General features: G+C 52.0%; 2 protein-coding genes across 9 annotated transcripts in view; one reads left to right on the plus strand and one right to left on the minus strand.

Moving 5' to 3' along the window:
- XPC (XPC complex subunit, DNA damage recognition and repair factor) overlaps positions 1 to 2,616 on the plus strand; it is a 48,322-nt gene extending 45,706 nt beyond the window's left edge. For all 8 annotated transcript variants that reach the window (XM_021069378.2, XM_013982006.3, XM_003132393.6 and 5 more), the window contains 3 exons: positions 265 to 358; positions 1,023 to 1,112; positions 1,794 to 2,616. In XM_021069378.2, the coding sequence (XP_020925037.1) occupies positions 265 to 358; positions 1,023 to 1,112; positions 1,794 to 2,006 (397 nt within the window). In that variant the 3' untranslated portion in view covers positions 2,007 to 2,616. The remainder of the gene's footprint in view (positions 1 to 264; positions 359 to 1,022; positions 1,113 to 1,793) is intronic.
- Positions 2,494 to 22,999, minus strand: TMEM43 (transmembrane protein 43). Its single transcript, XM_021069380.2, has 12 exons — positions 22,819 to 22,999; positions 13,450 to 13,599; positions 12,562 to 12,696; positions 11,901 to 11,995; positions 10,894 to 10,943; positions 10,609 to 10,678; positions 9,852 to 9,922; positions 8,856 to 8,977; positions 8,547 to 8,621; positions 8,027 to 8,128; positions 6,406 to 6,523; positions 2,494 to 5,071 (listed from the first exon to the last, which is right to left on the minus strand). The coding sequence occupies exons 1-12, from the start codon at positions 22,828 to 22,830 to the stop codon at positions 4,869 to 4,871; spliced, it is 1,203 nt and encodes a 400-aa protein (XP_020925039.1). The 5' UTR covers positions 22,831 to 22,999; the 3' UTR covers positions 2,494 to 4,868.
- Between the last annotated feature and the right edge of the window lie 120 nt (positions 23,000 to 23,119).

Below are 23,119 nucleotides of genomic sequence, written 5' to 3' on the forward strand. Positions count from 1 at the left end.
GTTTCTGCCTTGTGATCTCTGTCCTGCCCTACAGTGGTGGCTGGGAGGGGCAGTGGCAGAGGACATGGTCCAGTGTCCACAGACCCACCTTTTGCATGGGTGGTCTCTGCCAGCAGTTGGGGCCAGGACTGGTCTGGCTGACCCAGGAAATCCTTCAGGGCCCTGAATGCTTAGGAGCAGCCCACTGTTCCGAGGGGGGAGGCAGAGAGGCCACAACAGGTACAGAGCAGACTGGAAAAAGACCATCTGTGTTGCTCCCCGCAGAACTGATGGCTACATAGTGTGTGAGGAGTACAGAGACATTCTCCTGGCCGCCTGGGAGAACGAGCAGGCGCTCATCGAGAAGAAGGAGAAGGAGGTGAGCAGGGGTTGGGAGTGGGGGCTGGTCCCCCTCCAGCCTCAGAGCCATGTGTAAGGCCCACACCGTGTTCTCAGGGTGACTTCCTGGGAGGCATCTGGAAGCCAGCCAGCACTGGGCCAACACTTCCTGTCTGTTTCTTAGTACCCATCACTGTCCACTGTTAGCCTGGATCCTGGCTCTAGGGCCCACTACCCTTGCTGGGGACACCTGCCTCTGTTGAGCAGAACCCCCCTCCTCTCAACCTTTTGGAGTTTGTAGAATTAAAAAGATTTTTGTTTTGGGTGTTTTTCATGTGTATCACTTGTTAAATCATACCAGTGAAAAAACAAACATGGTATGGTTGAGAATCTCAAAAGTGCTAACTATAGGAGTTCCCACTGTGGCTCTGGGATCCGTGAGGATGCAGGTTCAATCCTTAGGCTTGCTCAGTGGGTTAAAGATCTGGCATTGTGTTGAGCTGTAAGTGTAGGTTGCAATCATGGCTTGGATCCCACATTACTGTGGCTGTAGTGTAGGTCTGCAGCTGTAGCTCCGATTTGACCTCCAGCCTGGGAACTTCCACATGCCTCAGGTGCAGCCCTGAAGAAAAAAAAGTGTTAACTATATATTTATGTTCTTGAAATGGCAGCACTTAAGCATCTGTTGTCTGTTGCTTTTGCAGAAGAAGGAGAAGCGGACTCTGGGGAACTGGAAGCTGCTGGTCAAAGGGCTGCTCATAAGGGAGCGGCTGAGGCTTCGCTACGGGACACAGGTCAGTGTGGTCCTGGTGGGGAGCCTTTCTGCCCTGTCCCAGTGCCCCAGACCTGTGTCTCCCACACCGTGCGTCCTGTCCTCGTTGGGAAAGTTTCCTAGAATCGGGCCCCATCGGCTCAAGAGTACGCCCACTGGGGTCAGATTCGGTATCCTGCAATCTCCAGGCCTCTTGATGCCCCGGGGAGCTTGTTCAACACCCCTTCACAGCACCTGCAGCCCCCATGGCTCCCACCAGGGCACAGAGGCCTCTGGACGAGGTTACATGGAGGGTCCAGTGCTGAGTCAGGGATGTGGAGATGTGCTCTTGGGGCAGCTGTCACCCCACTGTTCTGTTCCTCCCTTGCCATCCCCACGCACTGCCCCTCCTGCTAGCTCCTCCACCCTCTGCTGTCACCCCCGCTTCCAGGGTGCCTCCAGCACTGAGCTGGTTCTGAGACTTCATGCATCTTTTTCAGAAGTGAGGTAATAAGTGTGCCGCCCCAAGCAGCAGTTCCTCCTGGAGTAGGTATAGCTCTTCGAGGGCCGTTCCCTCCTCAACACCTCTGTGTACGCAGCCCTGAGCACCCAGCACGTGCTCTAGGGCCTGCTCAGCTGAGCACCAGCCATGCCATCCCCCCCCCCAACTCCCCTTCACAGCTCAGTGCCACTTCCTGACGCTGCTTTCTCTGTCTCCGCCCAGAGCAAGACAGCTGCTCCCCACACAGACACAGGAGGACTGTCTTCAGACGAGGAAGAGGGCACCAGCTCGCAAGGGGAAGCGGCCAGGATCCTGGCTGCCTCCTGGCCCCAAAACCGAGAGGCTGAGGAGGAACGGGAGCGGAAATGCCCCAAGAGAACCAGGAGGGAGAAGAAGGAGGCAGCTTCCCACCTGTTCCCTTTTGAGAAGATGTGATGTTGAATGGTTACCTGCTCAGTGGCTTGGCCCTGAGGGTACCTGGGCCCTGAGGGCTGAGAAGGCACAGAGGTAGCATGTGCTACAGACGAGGGCCGGGGCAAGCATCCCGTGGGTTTGCCTGGCTGCAGTCGGGGTGGAGTCACCCAGGGTCGGACTTTACCACCACAACCTAGGCTTTGAGCTGACACTTCCTCAGGAGCCCTCCTGCCCCCGAGACTTCCCCTCCTGGAACCATGGGGAACGTCTGGTGATGGTGAGGTTAGGGATGCGCCAGGCCTTGTTTCCCAGTAGAGTCCCGCTGCATCTGGTGCTGCTTAACACCGTACAGGGAGAACAAGTCAATGTAGGCCACCTCGGGGGGGTAAGCTCTGGGACCTACTTTTCCAGGTAACGTTTGGTGGTGGCAGCAACCTCGAACAAAAAGCTATAATCAGGAAAGAAAAGGAAAAACAATGGGAATTAAAGAAATGTTAGGAAGGGTGGATCACTGTTCAACTAGATTTTATTCATTACTGGAAACATTTATAAAGCTCTATGCAAAGTAGTTATTTAGGAGAAATAACTTTTACAATATTTTGAGAAAAAAAATAAAGCACTTACATAAGAAGACCTGGCTCTACATTTTCTTAGATTTTACATAAACTAAGAACACCTGGATGACAGTGATTTGTACGTAGGTTAGGCTGTGAACTGGCTGGGAACTTAACATTACACACATGGAAATTTTTTTCTTTCTAAAAATTTGAGTCGGTTTTATATCCAAGGGCAACAAAACACTTGGGGTGTGACTCATGTAGTAAGAACTGGCAGGGAAGTTCTTGTTGAGAAACAAACTGAGGCTGCCATGGAAACCACTGGGTCTGGCATTGAGCAACTTGTTTTCTGGGAATTGAGTCAAGAGCACAGCCCTGTCTCTGTAGAAGTAACCTGTTATTCAGGCAGATGTCAGCTCCTAGGAAGCATTATGGAAATGGAATGAAATCTCAAGTTTTAGAAGTTATCACTCACCAGCTTCTAATCCTGCAACAAGTGAGCAGAGGCACTTGGGCTGTTGGCGCAGAGTGGACACTCTTGCCGTCCACTGCTTCAGAACAGGAGGCAAAGTTGAAACCTATTTTAACCACTAAAAACAATTTAGAACTGCCTTCTTAAATTCTATGGTTGAGTTCTTTTACAATAAAAATTTAAGAGAATGAAAAAAGATAATGGTGAATTCCTATATCAAAAGGTATTTAGAAATTTATTTTGAATTTTTATCAAAAATACAAAGACAATACACATTTCATGATTTTCCAAAGGCTTGAAATATTTAACCTTATTTTGCTCTTTAAGAACACTTGAAATTGGCCATAATTTAAAATCTGTACTAGAAAAAACACAAACCAAATGTCAAAGACTTTGTATTTAGTCATCATCTGTCACTGCTTTTCCAGAAGCATCTTGGAATTGAGAGACTGGGTGAAACTCCTCATTTAACAAGCACAGTGAACACTATTTCAGGTAACTCATCCCTAGTGCTGGCTGTTCTGAACATGAAAACTCAATTTATGCCACCAACACGCCAGGATCATGGGTGATGATCGATCACACGTTTCAGAAGTTCTGAGCCCTGTTCACCTACCAAATACTACTCGTAAAGCAGCCACTCTCAGCAAGGCATAGGAGCTTCCAAACAGTCAAAAGGGACATTATTAATAAGCTTTTGAGACATCAATGTTACAATAAACTTTATCTTTCAAAAGGTGTGCAAGTAGTTGGGAAACTTAGAAACTATGTGAATTAAGCGTGGGTGGGTTTGGTTTAAGAATAAAGCTGTGAACAATGAACACATAAATCACCCAGAAGCAGCCACTTTGAGGCCCAGATGCTCATGTTAAAAGCACATCCATGATGAACAGCCAGGCCAGAGAAACTGCAAATCTGCAGCCTCTGATGCCTGATTTTACATGATGGGGTCACCGTGAAGGAGCCTGCTATGGTAGCTGACTAGAAACTTAGAATCATCTTTAAGAAAATCAGTGGGTTTTGATGCCAGAGGATGAGAGGAAGTGGCCTTTCTTTCCCAGGTAGAGACCCCCATCTCCTCCCAGAGGAAAACAAGCCTTTTATTAATACTGGTCCTAGGGACCCAGAATACTAGCAGATAACTTTCCTCAACCAGGCAGTCACAGCCCACTGAACTCTGTGCCCAGAACTAACTTCAACAGGCAGATCAAAGGGTGTTTTCTATAACAGTCTGAGATGTGAATCATTCAGGAGATGTTTAGTTTTTTATATCTTACCTGAAACCACCCCTTAGGGGTAGGTCGGGGAGATTCACACTAAGAAATCAAGCGACAAGAAACGTTACCAGACCTTTGGGGGTCCTACACCAGGAAGATTCTGCCAAACTGCACCATTCGTGCAAAGCCAAACAAAAAACACCCACCTTCGATGTCACAACCCGCCCCCCCATGGTTTCTGTGTTAGGTACCACGTCAAGTTCATGCACAGAGTGGGTTTGTGGTGTCCCTGCCACTGTCCTGGCACTCAGGCGTGATGGTGGCACGCCAGCAATATCTCCAGGATGAGAGGCAGAGATGAGGCGGTGGCTGAGTGTCACCATCTCTGCAGATAGCAGCTGAGTGAGACACACAAGCGCCACAGAGTCCAGGGAGAAGGAAAGGGGTGCAGGAGGACGCTTGCCATGCTCTCCACTGGGGAGAGGGGGTGGGAGTGCTAATGGATGTCAACCCGACACCCTGCGTGCTGCAAGGCTGCCACCTGAGCAGGGCGCGCATGGAATCCAAGATGTGTGCCGGCTGGGGGAGTGACCTGGATCCCGAGGCTCAGGCGGTGTCCAGCAGGTGCGGGCCTATCTCACTCCAGCTTTTTGGCTGGCACCCGTGTCCGAGCAATGATAATGGGCACCAGGGCCAGGCAGCCAATGACAAGCGCCCACAGAGGCCGATAGAAGAGCCAGCCGGCGGCCACGGTCAGCAAGGTCAGCGAGGTGGCCATGCAGAAGGCAAAGGCCTTCAGGCCGATGTTGACCAGGTCTCGGAAGACGGGGAACCAGTCCACTGTCAAGGAGAGAGGGGCAGTGAGACAGCCGGTGGAGTTGCGAGGGCTACACAAGGGCCACTGCCCCAGGAGGGGAGAACAGATGTGCTCTGTGGACCTTGGGTGCCCGAGACCAGCCTGAAGCCAAAACAGGGGCTCATCTGGGGGCCCGGTGAACACCCTGGAGGTCCATTCTGCCCCTCAGCCCTCCCAGGAGGGCCTGTTCACTCATCCAAGCTGTTACTCGTTCCCTGTGTGTCCAGCTTCGGGTCAGGGCTCATGGGACTCTGGTCCTACAGGCTACTGCCCAACGTGACAGTCTCAGATCCATCAATCCCTCTGGAATCACCCAGTCTCTCCAAGCAGGCATTCCAGAGCTGACATACACAGGGGAGGTGGGGGGATGTCTGCACTCAGTGCCCAGGAGGCCAGGGGTCTACAGAGCAGGCACTGTCCCCCACCTCAGCAGGTCTTGGTCTAGTCCCACACAGGGTTCATGTCTGGGTACTGACTGTGGGTCCACGGGTCCCATCAAACCCTGCCTTACCCAGCCCATAAGGCACAGTGACTGCTCTAGATGAAGCTGCCTTTCTGAGCACAGTCCAGCTGTCCGAAGGAAGCAGCCTTCCCTTCCCTGCATCTCAGTAAAATGAGCTGACAAGTCTAAGCTACACTGCAGCCAGACCCACCAGTGCTGGAAAGGCTAAGTAGGGCAGAGGTTTCTGAACCAAGACAGCTGGACAGAAGTGTCTGACTGGAGGGGGGCGTGCTGGGGTGAGGCCAGGAAGGAGGGTCCCAAAGTCCCATCCTCCCAAACAGCAGCCGAGGTCAGGCACTCAGTACCCTGGGCACTCGGCCCCCTAAGCCGGGCTGGACCCCTTGGGCAACTCCTGGGCTTCAAGAGTGCTACTTCAGGCGGGTGAGCAGCCTGGCACCCCCTCCCCTGCACCCCAGACCTGTGGGCACTGCTTCCAAGCCTTGCCCAGGGTTTGGGCCAGGGATGAAGCATAAATAGTGTTTCCTATTTGGCAAACGATTCACAAAACTCAGCAAATGAGTTGTGAGGTAACGGGCTGGGCCAGGAGAGGAACCCAGAGCCCTGCTCAGGCCTGCTCCCAGCATGGCCTCCTCAGTGTGGAATGAAGGGGTGAGGGGTAGTGGGGGAATGGAGTGCAGAGACCCGCAGCCTTGGGGGCCACGTCCGCCCGCCCACACCCTGGAAGTATCCTGCTTCCCAGGTCACTCGTCCCAAAGCCCAGGAACACAAGATCTCCGCCCCAAGAGCACCCTACCAGGCCAGAGAGGCAGCCGGGCAGTGGAAGAAGCAGGGACGCCCATGTTTCCCCTCACCTACCCAGGGTATAGAGGATCCGCGTCATGAGGTTGAGGCCCGTGAACATGGCCACCCAGCCAGCTGCCCGCAGCCCCCACGTTTTCAGTGAGTTGCTTTTTTGCTCTCGATGAAACACCTCCTGCAGGACAAGCAGGGAGGGACCATCATGCCATCATGTCTGAGGGGGTCACCAGCCGACCCAGTCGCCCGCACACTTCTGAACAGCAGAAGGAGGGAAGGACACACCTGCTGCCAGGCTTCACCCACCTGGTACTGCAGAGCACGTGAGCCACCTCTGTGGCAGGTGGGGGCCCTCAGATCACAGCCCACTGTCTCACTGAATGAACCTCAACCTTCTGGCTACAGGGGCGCCTTCCTGGGGTCATCTGCCCCCAGAGCAGTGGTGATATCCAAGCCAATGTCCTGGTACCGCCTTCACCTTGGGGGCTCTTCTCGGGGGCTCACCTAGTTTCCCTCCTCTTTCTCAGGCTCTACTGCTGTTCCTTCCCACTGGCTGTCCTGTCAGAGCTGAACCTCTAGCTGCTTCAATCGACACCCCCGGGAAACCCATCGTCATGCTGGTCCCCTCCCCACCCCAAGTCATGCTGCAGCCCTGGCATGCCTCCTTGGCAGACACCCCGACCCCGTGCTGGGCCAGGGTGGGCAGGAAGCACCTGCCTGTCAGTCAGGGTCTTCCCTCCTGGGGCCTGTCAAGCCTCGAGCCCCACCACTCCTCTCTGACAGCAGCTCTGAAACCAGGCTACACCTGGACTGCGCCTGCTCGTTCTAGACATTCCCGTGGGGCCCTGAAAGCCACCTGAGGAAAGGAAGACCTAGAGTCCACCAGGCTCTGGGGGCCAGCCCCACCCTGAGCCCCAGCCTGACTGCCCCTTGCCCCCAGCACAGGAAAGGAGAAGGCACAGCCCAGCACTGCCTGGACTGGGGGCCAAAGGGAGGGAACGACAGCTGAGGGCTCAATAATTGGGTTAAACGGTCACAGCTAAGCCGTGCTGCCCGCCCTTAGGGGTTGACAAGTCCCACAAACTTGTGTGCAGAGTAAAACTACATGTTCCTGTTACAGAACATGCTGCCTGGAGGAGAGATGCTAACTTCTAAGGCAGGTGCTGACCTAACACCACCCCATGGCACCCTTTTCTCCTCAGGGTGTGGATGAGGCAGGACCCCATCCTACAGGGGCCGCCGCCCACCCCCACTCACCTGGACCTGGGGCTGCACAGCTCAACCCTTCCTGCCCGACTCGCTCAGGCCTCACTGGCCTTCGCCACTCAGCAGCCTGGCCCCCTGCCACCCTCACATGGCCACACAGTGTCCTGGCTCCCCACCAGGTGAGCCCTATCCTATCAGAATGACTGACCCTTCTCTTCACTTGGGACTCGGCTGACCGCTGCCACAGGCGGCCTCCTGTCACCACGCGTGGTCAAGTCGGCGCACACCTGCCCCAGGGGGCTCTGCTTTGCTCACTGCTCTCCTGCGGGAGTCGCAGTCACCCACTCAGGAGATCTCGCTCCTTTCATCGCTTCCTTTTGCCTCACTGCCCTGGTTCTGCCTCCCGAGTGTCAGCCTGTGTCAGAGCACTGGAGGGCAGAGCGAGGGAGGTCTCAAGGTGCACAGCGGCACTCACCTCTGCTGAGAAGTCCCCATGGTGCAGGAGAAGCAGGCTGTCCCCAGACTTGGTGGAGTAGGGGACCAGCTGGTCACCACGCTGCCGGGCAATCACAGTGACCTGGTGGGAGAAGGCAGGCTCAGAGCTGCGAGGGCCATGAGCCTGCTGGGCCTGGCTCCCCTCTGCACTGTGCGCCACTGAGGCGGCAAGTGGGGAGGCCCAAGACCCCCCAACCCCAGGCCTCTGCCTCCACATCCCAAAGCTCTGGGGGCACTGTGTTAGGGCTGAGTAGGGGGTGGGGGTGACAGGGTTAGGAATGCACAACTGAGTATTTACACAGCAGAGGTCGGGAGTGGGGGAAAAGGGGCTGTAGGTGACTAGAAGAATCTCATCAGGCACACCCCCCCACCACCCAGAACCACGCCCTCAGCCTGGGCCCATTGATGTGCACAGGGCACGTGTGCACACTTCCCAGAGGGGTCCAAAGCTTTCCCGTCTGCGCCCCGGAGGCCCTCAGTCTGCCTGGGAAGCCCATTACCACGTGAGCTGGGCCCAAGTCGGGGTCATCACCGCTCAGCCCAGCGTACGAGAACGAGATGCGAAGGTCTCCAACCTGGGGTGGAAGAGAAGCAAGTGAGGGAGGCAAGGGCCCTCAGCCTGGGCCCAGGGCACCCTCGACCCCCCCACAATCATGCCCTTCTCCCACCTCCACCTTGGCCCAGGCAGCCCCGTCACCTCTCCCCTCCAGTTTCACTGGCCAAGGGAAGTCATGATTCACCGGAAGCCAATCAGAGTCTGAAGCAGGGCCCTGACCCCTGTGGTCTGAGTGCGAAGCCCTGCTGGGTACCTCAGGATACTTGGGGTTTTCGCTGTGATAGAAATAGTCGCCCCGGCGAACGATGTCCACGTGTGGGTCCTCCAGCTTGGACAGGCTCAGAGGCTTGAAGTTGTCAATTTTGTCGATGAGGCCTGAGGGGGGGTGGTTAGAAACAGAGCTGTGTCCACTGCAGCTCCTGTCTGAAAACCCCAGGCCCAACAGCCTCCCCACTGGCTCACACTCAGCCACCCCTGTGGCCACCTTCTGGCTCGCCCCCCTTGGCCTCTGCACATATGGTCTCCCACAAGGCGTCCCTCCTCCAGCACCATCCTACTGCACTGCCAGCCCTGTGTCAGTCTCCATCTCCTGCAGGAAGCCTCCCTGCCCCCTCTCCCCATCAGTGAGAGTGACCGCAGTTCTGGAAGGGCTAGCCCGGCAGCCACTCCACCTGGCGACCCCACCACCCATGTCCAGGCCTGGCTCACCCACCCTTTCCTCCCTCGGCCTAGCTTTCTGCGCCCTCAGTTTCCTCTCCCCCTCCTTCCTGGGTCAGGCCCAGGGACAGAGCCCCAGGAGTTTCTATGGCCAGTGGTGCAACCCTGTCCCTTGCAGGCCTCTCTCTGGAGTCAATTCCAGGGCTGGATGCGGGCAGGGCTCAGAGATGAAGCCCCGGCCTTGTCCCCACTGCCAGCTCCACGGAAGCCTGAGAAAGAGCCCTCGGCTCTGTCTGATCAGCCCCACGAGCACACGGTGCATGGCAGCTGCTCCCCTGGAGCAGGTTTCAGGGAAACCTGGCCCAAGTGGCGGTATTCTCATGGGTCCCAACCTCCAGGGGACACACTTTCCCTCTGGCCTCTGCCAGAAGCACGATGCTGGGTAAGTGCTGGCTGACCCCATGCCCAGGGCAAGGGGACCCCGTTAGCTTCTGAGGGCTGAGTGCTGGGGCCCCAGCTCCTCGGAAGTGGCCGAGTGGAAGTGTGGGGCTCTGGGGCAGTGCTAGCTCGTCTGAAGGGGCCCAAGATTCACCTGCCGAGAGGAAAAACCTGCCGATCTGGACGAAGGGGGCAGTTGCGGTGAATGACTCCACAGCCATTGCACTGTGGGAGAGAGGGGGAGTTGTGGGTGAAGGGCCCCCCACCCACGGTACTCCCCCAAGTCCAGCCCAGCCCAACACCATACGTCTTACCTTTCCCTCCTGCACTCTCCGCCCCGGCAGACCCCTCTCTTGCCTCCTGGCCCCCAGGGCTTCATACCCTCCTGCCTGGACCCCTAGGAGCCTGTTCTACTGCCATCTGATGGCCCATCTATGGACTTCACACCCTCACTGACCCTTCTCAGCCCTGCCAGCATCCAAACCCCACAGCGCACATTCAAAGCAGAGCCCAGCTCATGGCGGCACTGCCAGCCTGAGTTAGCTAGCCCACCCCCACCGCCAGCTAACCTTCCTATGTGGGGCCCCCCCAAAGGGCCAGCTCAAATGCTGCTGCCCCCTGAAAGTCCAGGCTGACTGTCCTCCCACCTCACTGCCACTGACCCCCGCCCCAGGCACTGAGGTCAGCCTTATGCCCGTGACCTATTTGAGGAGTGGTTGCTGGGGCCCAGGGGAGTCTTGCCCCTGTGTTCCTGGCAACCAGCACAGGAGCTGGCCTCAGATCCAGTCTCACATTTTCCTTGGCTCATGAGACAAAAGTAATCCAGTCCCATTACTCAGATGAGAAAGCTGAGGCTGAGAACCTGTCAGTGGCCAGTGAGGCTACGCTAAGGCCTGGGACTCATCCCTCACCTGGGGTTTTTGTGGCCAATCTCTCGGTCAAAGTTTCTGCTGTTGATGATTTCTGACCTCCATTCGGTGTCTGTTGTGGAGAGAGGGGACGCAGAAACCATGGAAAAGTGCACACAGGAGTGAGGCCCACTGGCCCCGGCCTCTTAGCCAAGTCTGTGACCACCCGAGGTCCAAAGGGGCAGCGCCCAGGGCCTCGCTGGACAGATGGGAGAGCAGGGCTCTGGAGGCCCGCTAGCAGGGGGACAGAGCACAGGGGTGCAGGGTGGCTTGGGGTCCCGTACTCACTGTAGGAGTACCTCGTCTCTGTCTTCACCTGCCCATCCTCGGTGTGCTCCCTGCAGGGGAAGACGGCAGCCCTGAGTCAGCCCAGCTTTCCGAGCAGCTCCCATCTCTAAGCACCTCAGAAGCAACCTCGGAGCTCCCTGGCCAGATTCCCCATGTGGAGCAGCCACCAGCTCCAGCCCTTGAAGGCCTCCCTGCGCTGAAACCAGCCTCTCCAGTTCACACTGGGGTCCCAGCCCTGCCCATGGGAACAGTGACCTGCCCTCATCTTCTGCTCTGGGACAGCCCTGTAGGAGCCCCAGAGGCTGTCCTTCCCCAGGCTGAGCCACTCAGGCTCCCCCAGCCACCTTCACTCAGAGTGTGGCCAATGAGAGCCTGTCTGAGAGTCCTATTAGAACTGACAGGATGTAACTCAGGAGGCCACCCCCAGCCATACCCCCATGGGAGAGAAGATGGGCCAGCATTCGAGAGAGCTCTGTCCTCAGCCAGAGCAGCAACGGCCCTAGGAGTAATAGCCTTCTCCTCCAAATCACTCTGCAGGAGATTCCTGTGCCTCCAAACAAGGCCATCAAGTTAGAATTGGGGGCAACTTAACATTTCTCCCAGAGGAAGAGTTTATTTATTTATTTGTAATTAATTAATTAATTTATTTATTTGGTCTTTTAGGGCCGCAACTGTGGCATATGGAAGTTCCCAGGCTAGGGATCAAATTGGAGCTACAGCTGCCGGCTTACACCACAGCCACAGCAACACAGGATCCGAGCCACATCTGCAACCTATACCACAGCTTACAGCAATGCCAGATCCTTAACCCACTGAGCAAAGCCAGGGATCGAACCTGAGTCCTCAGGGATGCTAGTTGGGTTCGTTAATCACTGAGCCACAATGGGAACTCCCAGAGGAAGAGTTTATAACCTAAATTTCTGAAGTGTCAAGATGAAAGCCATCTGCATGACACCTGGACCCCCGTGCCTCCCCCACTCCAGCTGACTCTCCACCCTAGCTCTCACCTGGACTCCTCAGTTTCCACCCACTGGTACATTTCCACGTGGCGCCGCAGCTTCACAGCCGGAAGGTGGACCCCATAGTTTGGATCAGACAAGAGCTTCAAAAAGAAACAAACCAAGAAAAATATAGGGCAAGACTCATACCAGGCCAGAATAGCTGGCTCAGGGAGAGCTGGGCTGGGGGAGAAACATCAGGGGGCAGGGGAGCACGGAGAACCCACAGCTGAGCACTGAGGGGAGCCGCAGGGAGCTGTACACCCCAGTGCCGAACACGCAAGCCTGTGACGAGCCTCATGCACAGCTCAGGCAACAGGTGCGAGGGTGCAGTGCCCAGAGAGGGTGTCAGGGTTCGGACAGTAGACCCTGTACCAGACACAAACCCATCACCATTGTTAAAGCACCTCTTGTGACGGTCATGGCACAGTCAGAGACTGTGTCAGGAGGTTAGCTACCGAATCCGGCCCAGCTTTAGAACCAGCCCCCAGCTTGTTACAATTATTTCCTCATCTTACCAGGAGGACAATGAGATGCAGGAAAGATGGGTCTAGAAGGCTGCCAAGTGGTGCACTGAGTCACACTAAGTGTGTCCGTCCATCTCCAAGGCCCATGATATCAAATCCTCAACCAGACCCTCTCCACAGTCAGCAACCACCGCCAAGCTTACCTTGGATGTCCGCAAGGCCCCAATGATGTGCACCAGCTTCCCCTCATTCTCCGGAGCCACACTGTGAATGCTCTCAGGGGACACCACCAGTGACAGCCCCTCGGCCAGCAAGGTCGCCGTCTTCAATGCACGGCCCTGGGCACAGCAGGAGCCAGGACATCAACCACTGGACACAGCTGCTCCCTCTGCCCTCTCAGGTGGAACCCAGGCCACCCACTTGTCAGGCACGCCTCCTCCCACCCGTGTGGGAACAGCTGCTGCTTCTGTCTGCCCTGTACTCTTCCCCTACTTTTCTCTGCCGTGTTGCCTTCTCCACTCCCCACGTGCTTCACTTGAGCCAATCGCACAGCTGTTCAAATCATGTGACCCTGGCCTCACCAATCAGATCCTGTGTCCACTGGCCATGGGGAGAGGAATGAGACACAAGCCAGGACACTGAGATCTCCCTGAGACTTTGGCTAAACCGATTTGGAAAAGGATGGTTCCCTTTGTCTCTGGGGTTGCTAAGCTGCTTGGATGTGACCCTGGAGTTGCTGGGCCACTATATCACCACAAAGGAGGGGCCTTCCAAAGAAGCATCCCCAACAGAGAAAAATGGACAAAAGACAGGGAAATGGAGATTTCTGGTACCCAGAATGAACACCTGGACTCAACCAAGCCCAAAGCTGATGCTACCCACCAGGGTTTCTGGTGTGTGTACCGATCCAGGCCCCTTCCTGCCTATGTCAGCCCCGAGGTGCATCACAACAGAAAGAACTCTGACTAATGCAACCCCACCCCCACAAAACGTAGGCCCTTATCTCCATATCTAGCATCTGGATTCACACCCCTCACTCTCTGATAGGGCAGGCACTCTCACTCTGCACAGAGGGACCCCAAACATTGTACCTCATTCATGAAAATTAAGTAGAAGGACAGCAGGAAGGTCATGAGCCCCACAAACATCCCACCCGAAGTCTCGCTCAGCCGCTCCAGGAAGCCCGGCTGGGGCTTGGTTGTAATTCTGACATGTTCTTTCCTGTTACTTGAACTGGAATACTGGAAGAAAAAAAGAAAAAAAAAAAAAAAAGTGAAAACTGTTTTTCAAAAATTAAACTGCCTTTCTGGAGTTCCTGTTGTGTTGCAGTAGAAACAAATCCGACTAGGAATCATGAGGTTGTGGGTTTGATCTTTGTCCTTGCTCAGCGGATTAAGGATCCAGTGTTGCGATGAGCTGTGGTGTAGGTCGCAGAGGCGGCCCAGATCTGGCACTGCTGTGGCTGTGGTGTAGGCCAGTAGCTACAGCTTTGATTAGACCTCTAGCCTGGGAACCTCCATATGCCGCAAATGCGGCCCTAAAAAAAAAGCAAAAAGAAAAAAAATTAAACTGCATCTATTATCTATGCTCAGTTTTTACTGGGTTTTAATTACAGATGTTAAAAATGCATTATCAGTGTTGGGTTTAATAAGAGCATATCCCACTTACCAAGGCACAGACATGCCTAACACCCAGAAATCTCTTTCTGTCCTTTCCTGCCAGTGCTCCCCCTCCCCACCGCCAGAAGTAACAACTAGTTGAATCTGTACCACTATGGATTAGTTCTGCCTCTTCTAGAACTTGATATGAATGGAATCATCACAGCATGAACTCCTTCTGTCCACATTCTGACTCAGTGTAAGGCTTTGGAGGGTCATCTGTGCCATGGTATGAGTAGTGTCCCTTCTTATGGCCAAGTAGTATTCCACCCATGAGTGGTTCACAAACACCTGCTGAATCACTCACCAGTGGATGGACACTTACTGTTTCCAATTTCAAGCTATTATGAACAATCCTTCTATGAACACTCATGTACCAGGTGGTGAAATAAAAATTTATATTTTTCAGGCAGAACAAGAAAATTTAAACATAAAATTCTGTGTCTGTCTGGGCCTCCTCCCTCCTTCCCTCATGTGCAGGGTGCACCTGCATCACGCTGAGCACACCTCCTCAAAGATGGTAGTGCCTGCTTGACTGTAAAGATCATTTTTCTTCCAGGAGTTCCTACTGTGGCACAGTGTGTTAAGGATCTGGAGTTGCCATGGCTGTGGCATAGGTCACAGCTGCAGCTCAGATTCTGTCTCTGGCCCAGGAATTTCCATATGCCCAGACATGGCCAAAAAAAAAAAAAAAAAAGTCCTTTCTTCTCCTTACTCCTGATGCTTGCGGTGTAACCTGGTAAAAGCGTATTTTTCCCAGCTCTGCATGGGGTCATGGTGACTCACTGCTTCCTCAGTACATCTGACTATCTGACTTTGGTGAACTTCGTATAAAATATCAGTATGTCATTTTGATGTACGAGGCTTTGTCTCAAAAATGTACATGACTTGTGCCTTCGACTTCTAGAAGGCAGAACAGTTCTCAGAGCTGCTAAGAGTCTGTGTCCAGAGTTATAATCCTTAGTTTGGCTCAGCTAAACTCCCCTTTTTCTTCTTTGTTACTTGAATTTTCAACATTTGCTTGGTATAGTTGGCAGAATATCAGGAACACCCACCAGAAGACCCCTGGGGTCCAACCGGAATTGGTGCCTGGTACCAGCATGGGTCCTGGAACGCCACTCGCTTCTGTGTCCTCAGGGGCTTTGGAGACATCACTGCTTTAAGTGACACCCCAAATCTTACTCAAGCTGTTTTTTTGGGGGACGTGGAGTCCTAAGGGGGTACCAGAACATTTCCTGGGCAGGGACCTGAGAGAAATCTGAGAGTGAACTGGGTTCACTGGACTTTTTAAAAAACCTGGCTTAAATTGGTAAGACTTTATATATATATATATGTGTGTATATATATATATATATATATATATATGTATATATGTATGTATATGATCTGAACAGTTTGCTGATCAGAGACTGAGCCTACTCAGCTCTGAAGAAAAGAGACACTTGCTCCTTCCAACCACCAGCCATTCATGATGGGGGAAGGTGAGAGACACAATAGGGATAACCCCCCAGTGCTCCGAGCACCCACAATGGTTTCAGGCTTCGGAAGGAGAAACCAAGACTTGTAAGAATTGAACCCACATAAGGATAACTCCTTAGGGGCCAGACACACATTCGATCCACCCCTCTGCCCTCACGTAAAAAGGAAGGAAGCCAATGCTTGCAAATGCTTATCTTAACTCTTAAACGACCAGGATGGAGCTCTCTTAACATTCCAAAACTGTGGAGAAAGCTGGCTTGATAAAACATCTTTTTAAAATTCTGACCCCAAGAGAACAAAAGTATTCCTAGGAGAAAGCCTGAAGTTATATCTCCTATCATGTCCTTGAAAAGGAAACATAGCCCACACTGTCTGAGTCTACAGCCTCGGCTTAATTAGAAGATCCTAAAACTAGGGGATAAAAGGGGAAAAGAGGCCTTTTTAAAACTCAAGGGGAGGTGTTCCCATTGTGGCACAACAGGATCAGTGACCTCTTAGGAGCCCTGGGATGCAGGTTTGATCCCTGGCCCAGCACAGTGGGTTAAGGATCCAAGTTGCCACAGGTGCAGCTTAGTTCGCACCTGTGGCTCGGATTTGATCCCTGGCTCTGGAACTCCATATGCAAAAAAAAAAAAAAAAAAAAAAAGCCAAAAACCTCAAGTGGAGAATTCCCTCAAGACTCTGCCGGTTAAGGAAACAGCATTGTCACTGCTGTGGCTCTGGTTACAGCCGTGTGTGGTGCAGGTCCAATCCCTGGACTAGGGAATTTCTGTATGCCACGGACACAGCCAAAAAAATAAAATAAAATAAAAATGAAACTCAAGTAGGAAAACTGAGACCTCTGTCTGTATCTATGTCAATGTCTGTCGGTACGTTATCACTATGAAATGCCTCTACACTAGACAGTACTATCAAAAAATTAATTTGGGGAGTTCCTGCCGTGGCTCAATGGTTAATGAATCCCACTAGGAACCATGAGGTTGCAGGTTCGATCCCTGGCCTTGCTCAGTGGGTTAAGGATCCAGTGTTGCGGTGAGCTGTGGTGTAGGTCACAGACGTGGCTCGGATCCCACGTTGCCATGGCTCTGGTGTGGGCCGGCGGCTACAGCTCCAATTAGACTGCTAGCCTAGGAATCTCCATATGCCGCAGGTGTGGCCCTAGAAAAACACAGAAAAAAAAATTAATTTGTAAAACAGCTCTACTTAATTGACTTAAAAGTAAATGCTTACAAATCAAATATTTCTAAATGTAACTTAAACTAGCCTGAGTTTTAAAGGATCACATAATCTACGATTAATCTTCAGTGAATGAAATTCAGTTTAAATTGATAGTTAAGGAGTTCCCGTCATGGCGCAGTGGTTAACGAATCCGACTAGGAACCATGAGGTTGTAGGTTCGGTCCCTGCCCTTGCTCAGTGGGTTAATAATCCGGCGTTGCCATGAGCTGTGGTGTAGGTTGCAGAAGCGGCTCAGATCCCGCGTTGCTGTGGCTCTGGCGTAGGCCAGTGGCTACAGCTCCGATTCGACCCCTAGCCTGGGAACCTCCATATGCCGCGGGAGCAGCCCAAAGAAATAGCAAAAAGACCAAAAATAAATAAATAAATAAATAAATAAATAAATAAATAAATTGATAGTTAATACAGACAAGTCTTTAGAGTCATCAATATTAAGCATAATACTTTCATTATATCTAGGTTTACTGAAAGTCGGTAAGCTCATATTTTTATCTCTATAAAATGTATCAACAAGAAAATTAACAGTATGATATTTTCATAAGTAATAAAATAGAGATAAATGGAATAAGTTTTGGGGTGAATTTTAAGAATAATTTTGTTTCGTGGTATGTCTACCTAAAAACAGCTTCTCCTGATTTTTGGTGACTTGAAACTTTAGAGTTCTGCTAAATTAAGTTAAATGATGGAATTCGTTGAGTATATAGATTATTTTTAATAAGAAAATACTGAAATATTAACCACTAAAGAAGTCAATGTTTACCTACATTTGATCTCTTATTACAGAAAGACTAAATATGTTTGAAACTATTAATAAATATATTCTGTGCTTTATTGGAAGACTGAACTATAAACTAGCATGTATTTCTAAAAATTGAGAACCCTGAGAAATGAGTTTTATGCGTGGCCAGAACTTACTAACATCAGACTGAATTTAATCAAATGAATGAATTTGAGAGACCAGACACAACATGCCCTAAGACAGCCCTGCACCCCCCAGCTCCACCCTTACTTAATTTACCAACGTCTTGAAGAGAAAAACACAAGTAACCTGTGGCAAATACCACACAGATGGCTTTTGGAAAGCCTGAAAGAGGAATGACCTGTGGTTTAATACTGCGTTAACAAAACTTCCCATCGGTAAGAGGTCTCTGGAAGGATCACCTGTACTCTCCCAGGTTTCATCTTCACCTGTGGAACTGGAGTTGACACTCCTACCCGAGGATGGGCACAAAAATGTCTTAACACCTGGCAGGTAAAAGGCTTGTGTTGGCCGTGGTACTACGTTACCCCACTGACTACACAATGAGGCACATGACCCTCCTTTCCCCCCTGCAGACTCAAGAGAGCCATGTTAGCAGGATTCCAAGGCAGCTGGTGGCAAAGCCTTTTGGGAATCTTGAGTCCTAGAGCAGGAATATACATAAACAGAGATACGCTCAGAAATCTATCAGCCACCACTGATCAAACAGCCAAGGAGACAGCAAACAGCATTGCAGCACAACAGACACCCTAAATTCCTTAGCCCAAGTAGTATTAGATAACAAGGCTGCCTTAGAAAATGTCTCATCTATAAAATGTCCCCATCAGCATACACCTGTTTGTTTACTATGTATGATTCATTTACTCAATTCTGAAGTTTCCATGATGAGAAAGTCATGTTGCGAAATGAATGGCTCTTGATTTTTTAAACCACTGCACAAGAAGAAATCTGTATTATAATCCAGACCGAATGGTGCATTTTCATACAGGATGAGTGTTGAACATAACTCATCTAATGGTGCACGTATAAAATAAAGTTTCTGCCTTGAATAACCCCCTTCCTAATCCAGGTAAAATCTCAGGTAAATGGTTTGGCTAGGAATTCATGGCTTAAATCTCTGCTTATGTTGTTGGCTATGTTGACTGTGTTCTGCATCACCGAAAAAGCAATAATCTCTTGCGCCTCGTGATGTATGCTCAAAACTCCACCTAAAAGAATGAAACTACTGATCATATCTATAGTTTACACAAGATAATGGGCACACCCAATGCATGTTCAGGATAACACTGGCATACATCCTACTGGACAATTAACTACCAGTCCTTGCCAAGCATTCTACTAGCCTAACCCCCTAAAAGGAAAGAAGGAACAGGGCTAGCAAGACCTGGCATCAGGGGACACAACAGATCCAGGGAAGGTCAGCAATCACAAACACCAAGAGGGGACCAATTATTTGATCACCTAGTATTTTCTATTAATGACCCAAAGGGGGGAAAGAGTGAAATAAAATTTGTATTTTAAGGCAAGACAAGAAAATGTAAACATAAAATTCTGTGTCTTCATCACGCTGAGCAGACCTTCTCAAGATGGCAGTGCCTGCTCGACTGTAAAGATCGTCTTTTTTCCCCTTTCTTCTGATACTCAAAGTATAAAAGCAGCACATGCTTTCCCAGCTCTGGTGACTTGCTGCTCTCCGTACATGCTCACCTGGACTATGTGTCTTTGCTGAAGTGCAGGTAAAATATCAGTATTTTATATTATATATAGTATTAAATAGATATAAAATATGTATTACTTAATATAAGTCATTTTGATGTATAGGCCTTTGTCTCAAAAATGTACACGACTTGCGCTTTCAACTTCAAACAGGCAGAACAGTTCTCAGAGCTTCTAAGAGTCTGTATCCTGGATTATACTCAGTTTGACTCAAGTAAAATTCTTTTTCTTTTTGATTGTTAATTGAATTTTCATTGACAAAGTCTTCACGGAGACATGCGCTTTCATTTCCACTGGGCGTTGGGTAGGTATAAACTCAGGACTGGTACTGGGTTTTTACACACTCACACATAGGGAAGATGTATGTCTTTGAAGAAACTGGCAAACTGTTTTACAAACAGATGATCAGAGATACATTTTAAATTCAATTCAACAAAGAGAGGCTGAGCTTCCTGAGGGCAGCACCAAGTTGTAAGGGAAAGAGGAGTGAGTGGCTTTTGGGCCATCAAGCAGCCAGAAACAGTGCTAGGCCTTGCTGAGTTTTTAGTGAGAGGGGCAGATCCTGTGCAAAAGGAACGATCCCTTCCAGCTAAAGGGTTAAGGCAGGCTTCCTGGAGGTGGGGGCATTTGAGCAGAATCTCTGAGCATATTTGGGGGTAAGCTGCCCATCTGCTCTGGCTGGGTGGTAGCAGGTGTGGGGAGGAGGGTATGTATGGGGTTGGGGGTCATAGGTAAACCATAGAGTCAGTGGGTGGAGCTTTGTCCAGTTGGTAAAAGAAGCATGGTTTAGAGCCTGTCCACCGCTGATCAAGAGTGTCAGTGTCAAAGGCAGGACTCTGGAGCCAGAAGGCCGGGTTTGGATAAAGGCTCTGCTACACACCAGCTATGAGACTCTGGGCAAGCAATTTAATCCCTCTATACCCCCACTTCCTAATCGGTAAAGAGGGGAGAATAATCCAGCATATAGGGTCATGGTGAGAACCAGAGGGTGCTCAGTGCTTAGGGCACAGTGAGTCACGTGCGGCACGGGCTGGTGGAATGTCATCAGCTTTCTCCATCACTGGTACCAAGGCTGGGCTGAGCTGACAAAAACGACAAAGATGTAAGTGGTTCCCAGATGAGCAATGAGAACGAGCTAGCCCATCCTGGCACTGGGGGTGGGGCAGGATGAGATTCAAGTTAGTCTCCATTTGAACAAAGCTGATGCCGTGTTCTTTGACTGTCTCTGAATGCCACCAGCCCAGGCCTGCTAGGCACCACTTGTCCTGTGTTCAGAAATGGTCTTGACCTTCCAGGCCATTTGGAAACATTAGTGGAGCAATTTGCTGCAGGCAGGAGGGGACCATCAACCATCATAACGATGACAATGGCAAACACTCCAGTCTATCACATGGACAAGCCCAAGAAGAGGGTGCTATCACGACCCCATTGCACAGATGAGAAAACAAACTGAGGCTCAGCAGTTACATCACCAGGCAAGATCACACAGCCTCTAAGAAGTGGACTTAGGATTCACACCTGGGCAGGCTGGAGGCCACTTTCCTGTTACCCTGCTCTGGACTGCATTCCTAACTTCTCGGGTCATAACAGGAGTTGAACACTGGGAGCTGGCTGCAGGCAGCACAGGATAGCAAAAGAAATCAGCCCCATTACCACCTGTGCAACCCCACCTTGGGGGTGGGAAGACCTAGGTTCTTCCTGGGCCTCCCCTCAGCACATACCTAGGAGCTGACTTCAAGATAAGGGGCTCGAAGATGGCTGTAAAGGAAAGGAAGAAAGTGCCCCTCAGGCTGGGAGCAGCATGGCATGCCCAGCTCACACTCTGAACCAAATTCCCAGCAAATGTGGATGGTCATGGAGATTTCCTCCCTGCCTGCTCCCCACTCACTACTCCAGGATCAGAAGCAATGAGCAGTGAGCTGTGGGAAGAGCTCTGCATCTGGGCCCTGAAAATCACCCGCTGTGTACCCCTGGGTAAGCTGCTCCACCTCTCTGCTCTGGTTTGCTCATTTGGAATGGAGATGGTAACCGTATCAACGGACGGCTGTTTCAGTGAAGAAGAATTCTGCTGCCTCCCTGCTCCACCCCACCATCTTCCTTCTTCCTCACATGGCTTGATGCCCCCAAATGTGGACCGCATTGCTGGGTGAATCAACAAAGACTTGGCAGCAGAGGATACCCACATTCATTTACATTCCTTGACAAAGGTCAGGATACCAACATACCCAAGATGGTCTCTGTCCACTAGGACTGTGCGGATAAACTCTACTTTTTTTTTTTTTTTTAATGTATTAAGTACGAACCTATAGTGCATTAAGTGTGTTAAGCATGGTTTTCCTTTAAATTTCAGGTTAACTGATCCTATGAGGAAACATAAACCTCAAGAGATTAAGACCACTTGTCAGCCCGACTCCAAAGCCTGCTACGCTCACCCAAGATGTAGCCTGCCAGGCTGGCTCTGCAACCCTGGGCAGGGCCTTTCTCTGCTGGGAAAGTTCCCTATCTGTAAAGTGGTCATTATGGAGGGGGGGCTGGCGGTCTCCTGACTGCGCTCTGCGGAGGGAAGACCCTGGGTCTCCCGGACCACCTCTGAGGCTTTTCTAGGTGCTTTTTCAAAGGCTTCTTGGCCTCCCAGACAATGCAAACTCAGGCAAAGTGTGCTGGGGCTGTGGGTGAGGCAAACCCTGGCTTCTCAGGGGGTGTGGAAGGCAGAGAGGACCTTGGGGACAGAGGAAGGGCCTGTTAAGAGGGTGTGAAAGGCCAAGAGAGAGAGTGGTTAGGACATGCCACCAAAGCAGGAGGGAGGGAGTGCCTCAGCTGGCTGGGCTCCGAGCTGGCACCAGAGGCACTTTTGCAGAAGACAGGAACATGAGTCACCAGCTTCTCCCACACCCAGCACCCTGTTGGCAGGTGCCCCTCGGTTTGTTGAATGAATGTGGGGCTTAAATAGAAAGGTTCCTCAGAAAAGCAGGGAGAAAAGCAGCTGCCTTTCCAAGGGCACCGCCCTCAGCCAGGGCCTTTCCAACCAAGCCAAAGCCAGGAAGACGAGGGGCCAGCAGTAGGGAAATGCTTCCTCTCCCAGTCATGCTAACTCCTCTGCTCGAAACTAGTCTGCCCCTCTGCGCAACATCAGAGCCTTGGTTTACATACTCCCTGGAGCGGGGACCTCAGTGCCTGCTAGGACAGTGCGTTTCTGGACAGCTTCACCAGGGCGATATCTGCCTCCCCACACACCCCATGGGGGACTCCTGTCTGAAGTCCCGTCCAACTCTCAAGTCCGCAAATGTGAGAATCCCAAAGGCCCAGGCGGGAACCGAGAAGGAAAGAAGGAGCTGCGCGGAGGCGCCGCACATAAGCGGACCCGGAGACAGAGCCACACCTCCAGAGATTGCGTCTCTACCACCACGCGCCCCCGAGGAGGACGTGGACCACCGGGTGCTGACCGCACGTACGGACGACCTGGCTGCCCTGCCGGAAGGAGCGGACCCGGGAGCGAGAGGGAGGAAGGGCCGGCTGCACGGAGGCGGTTAGCCGCACAAGGGGCTACGGCGGGCGGCCGGGAGAGTGGACGAGGCAGCCTGGGTGTGGCCGGCGAAGCCGGGGACACTCACGTTCGCAGCCATGGCAGGATCCGGTCACCGCCCGCCTCACTCGGCTCAGCAAGAAAACGGACTTACGGCTGCACCACGGAATCCCGCCACCTCTCGACAGCCAGATGGCGGCCAAAAGGCGCGGGAAGCCCGGAGCCCTAGGATGCGCTACAGAGCAACGCCCCGCAAGCCGCGGTTTTTCTGCTCTCGCCCGCCGCGCCTCCTCCTGGGAAACGTAGTCTGGTGCCCTCTCCGGAAGTTGCAACCTACCCGGTACCTCACTGGTGCACCTGCGCATTGCAGGTCATTCTGGGAATTGCAG

This window comes from Sus scrofa, chromosome 13, assembly GCF_054392235.1.
Source record: "Sus scrofa isolate SSC_HxYL_T2T_F1_AM1 chromosome 13, Sscrofa_HxYL_maternal_Yorkshire_Landrace_v2.0, whole genome shotgun sequence".
Lineage (NCBI taxonomy): Eukaryota > Metazoa > Chordata > Mammalia > Artiodactyla > Suidae > Sus > Sus scrofa.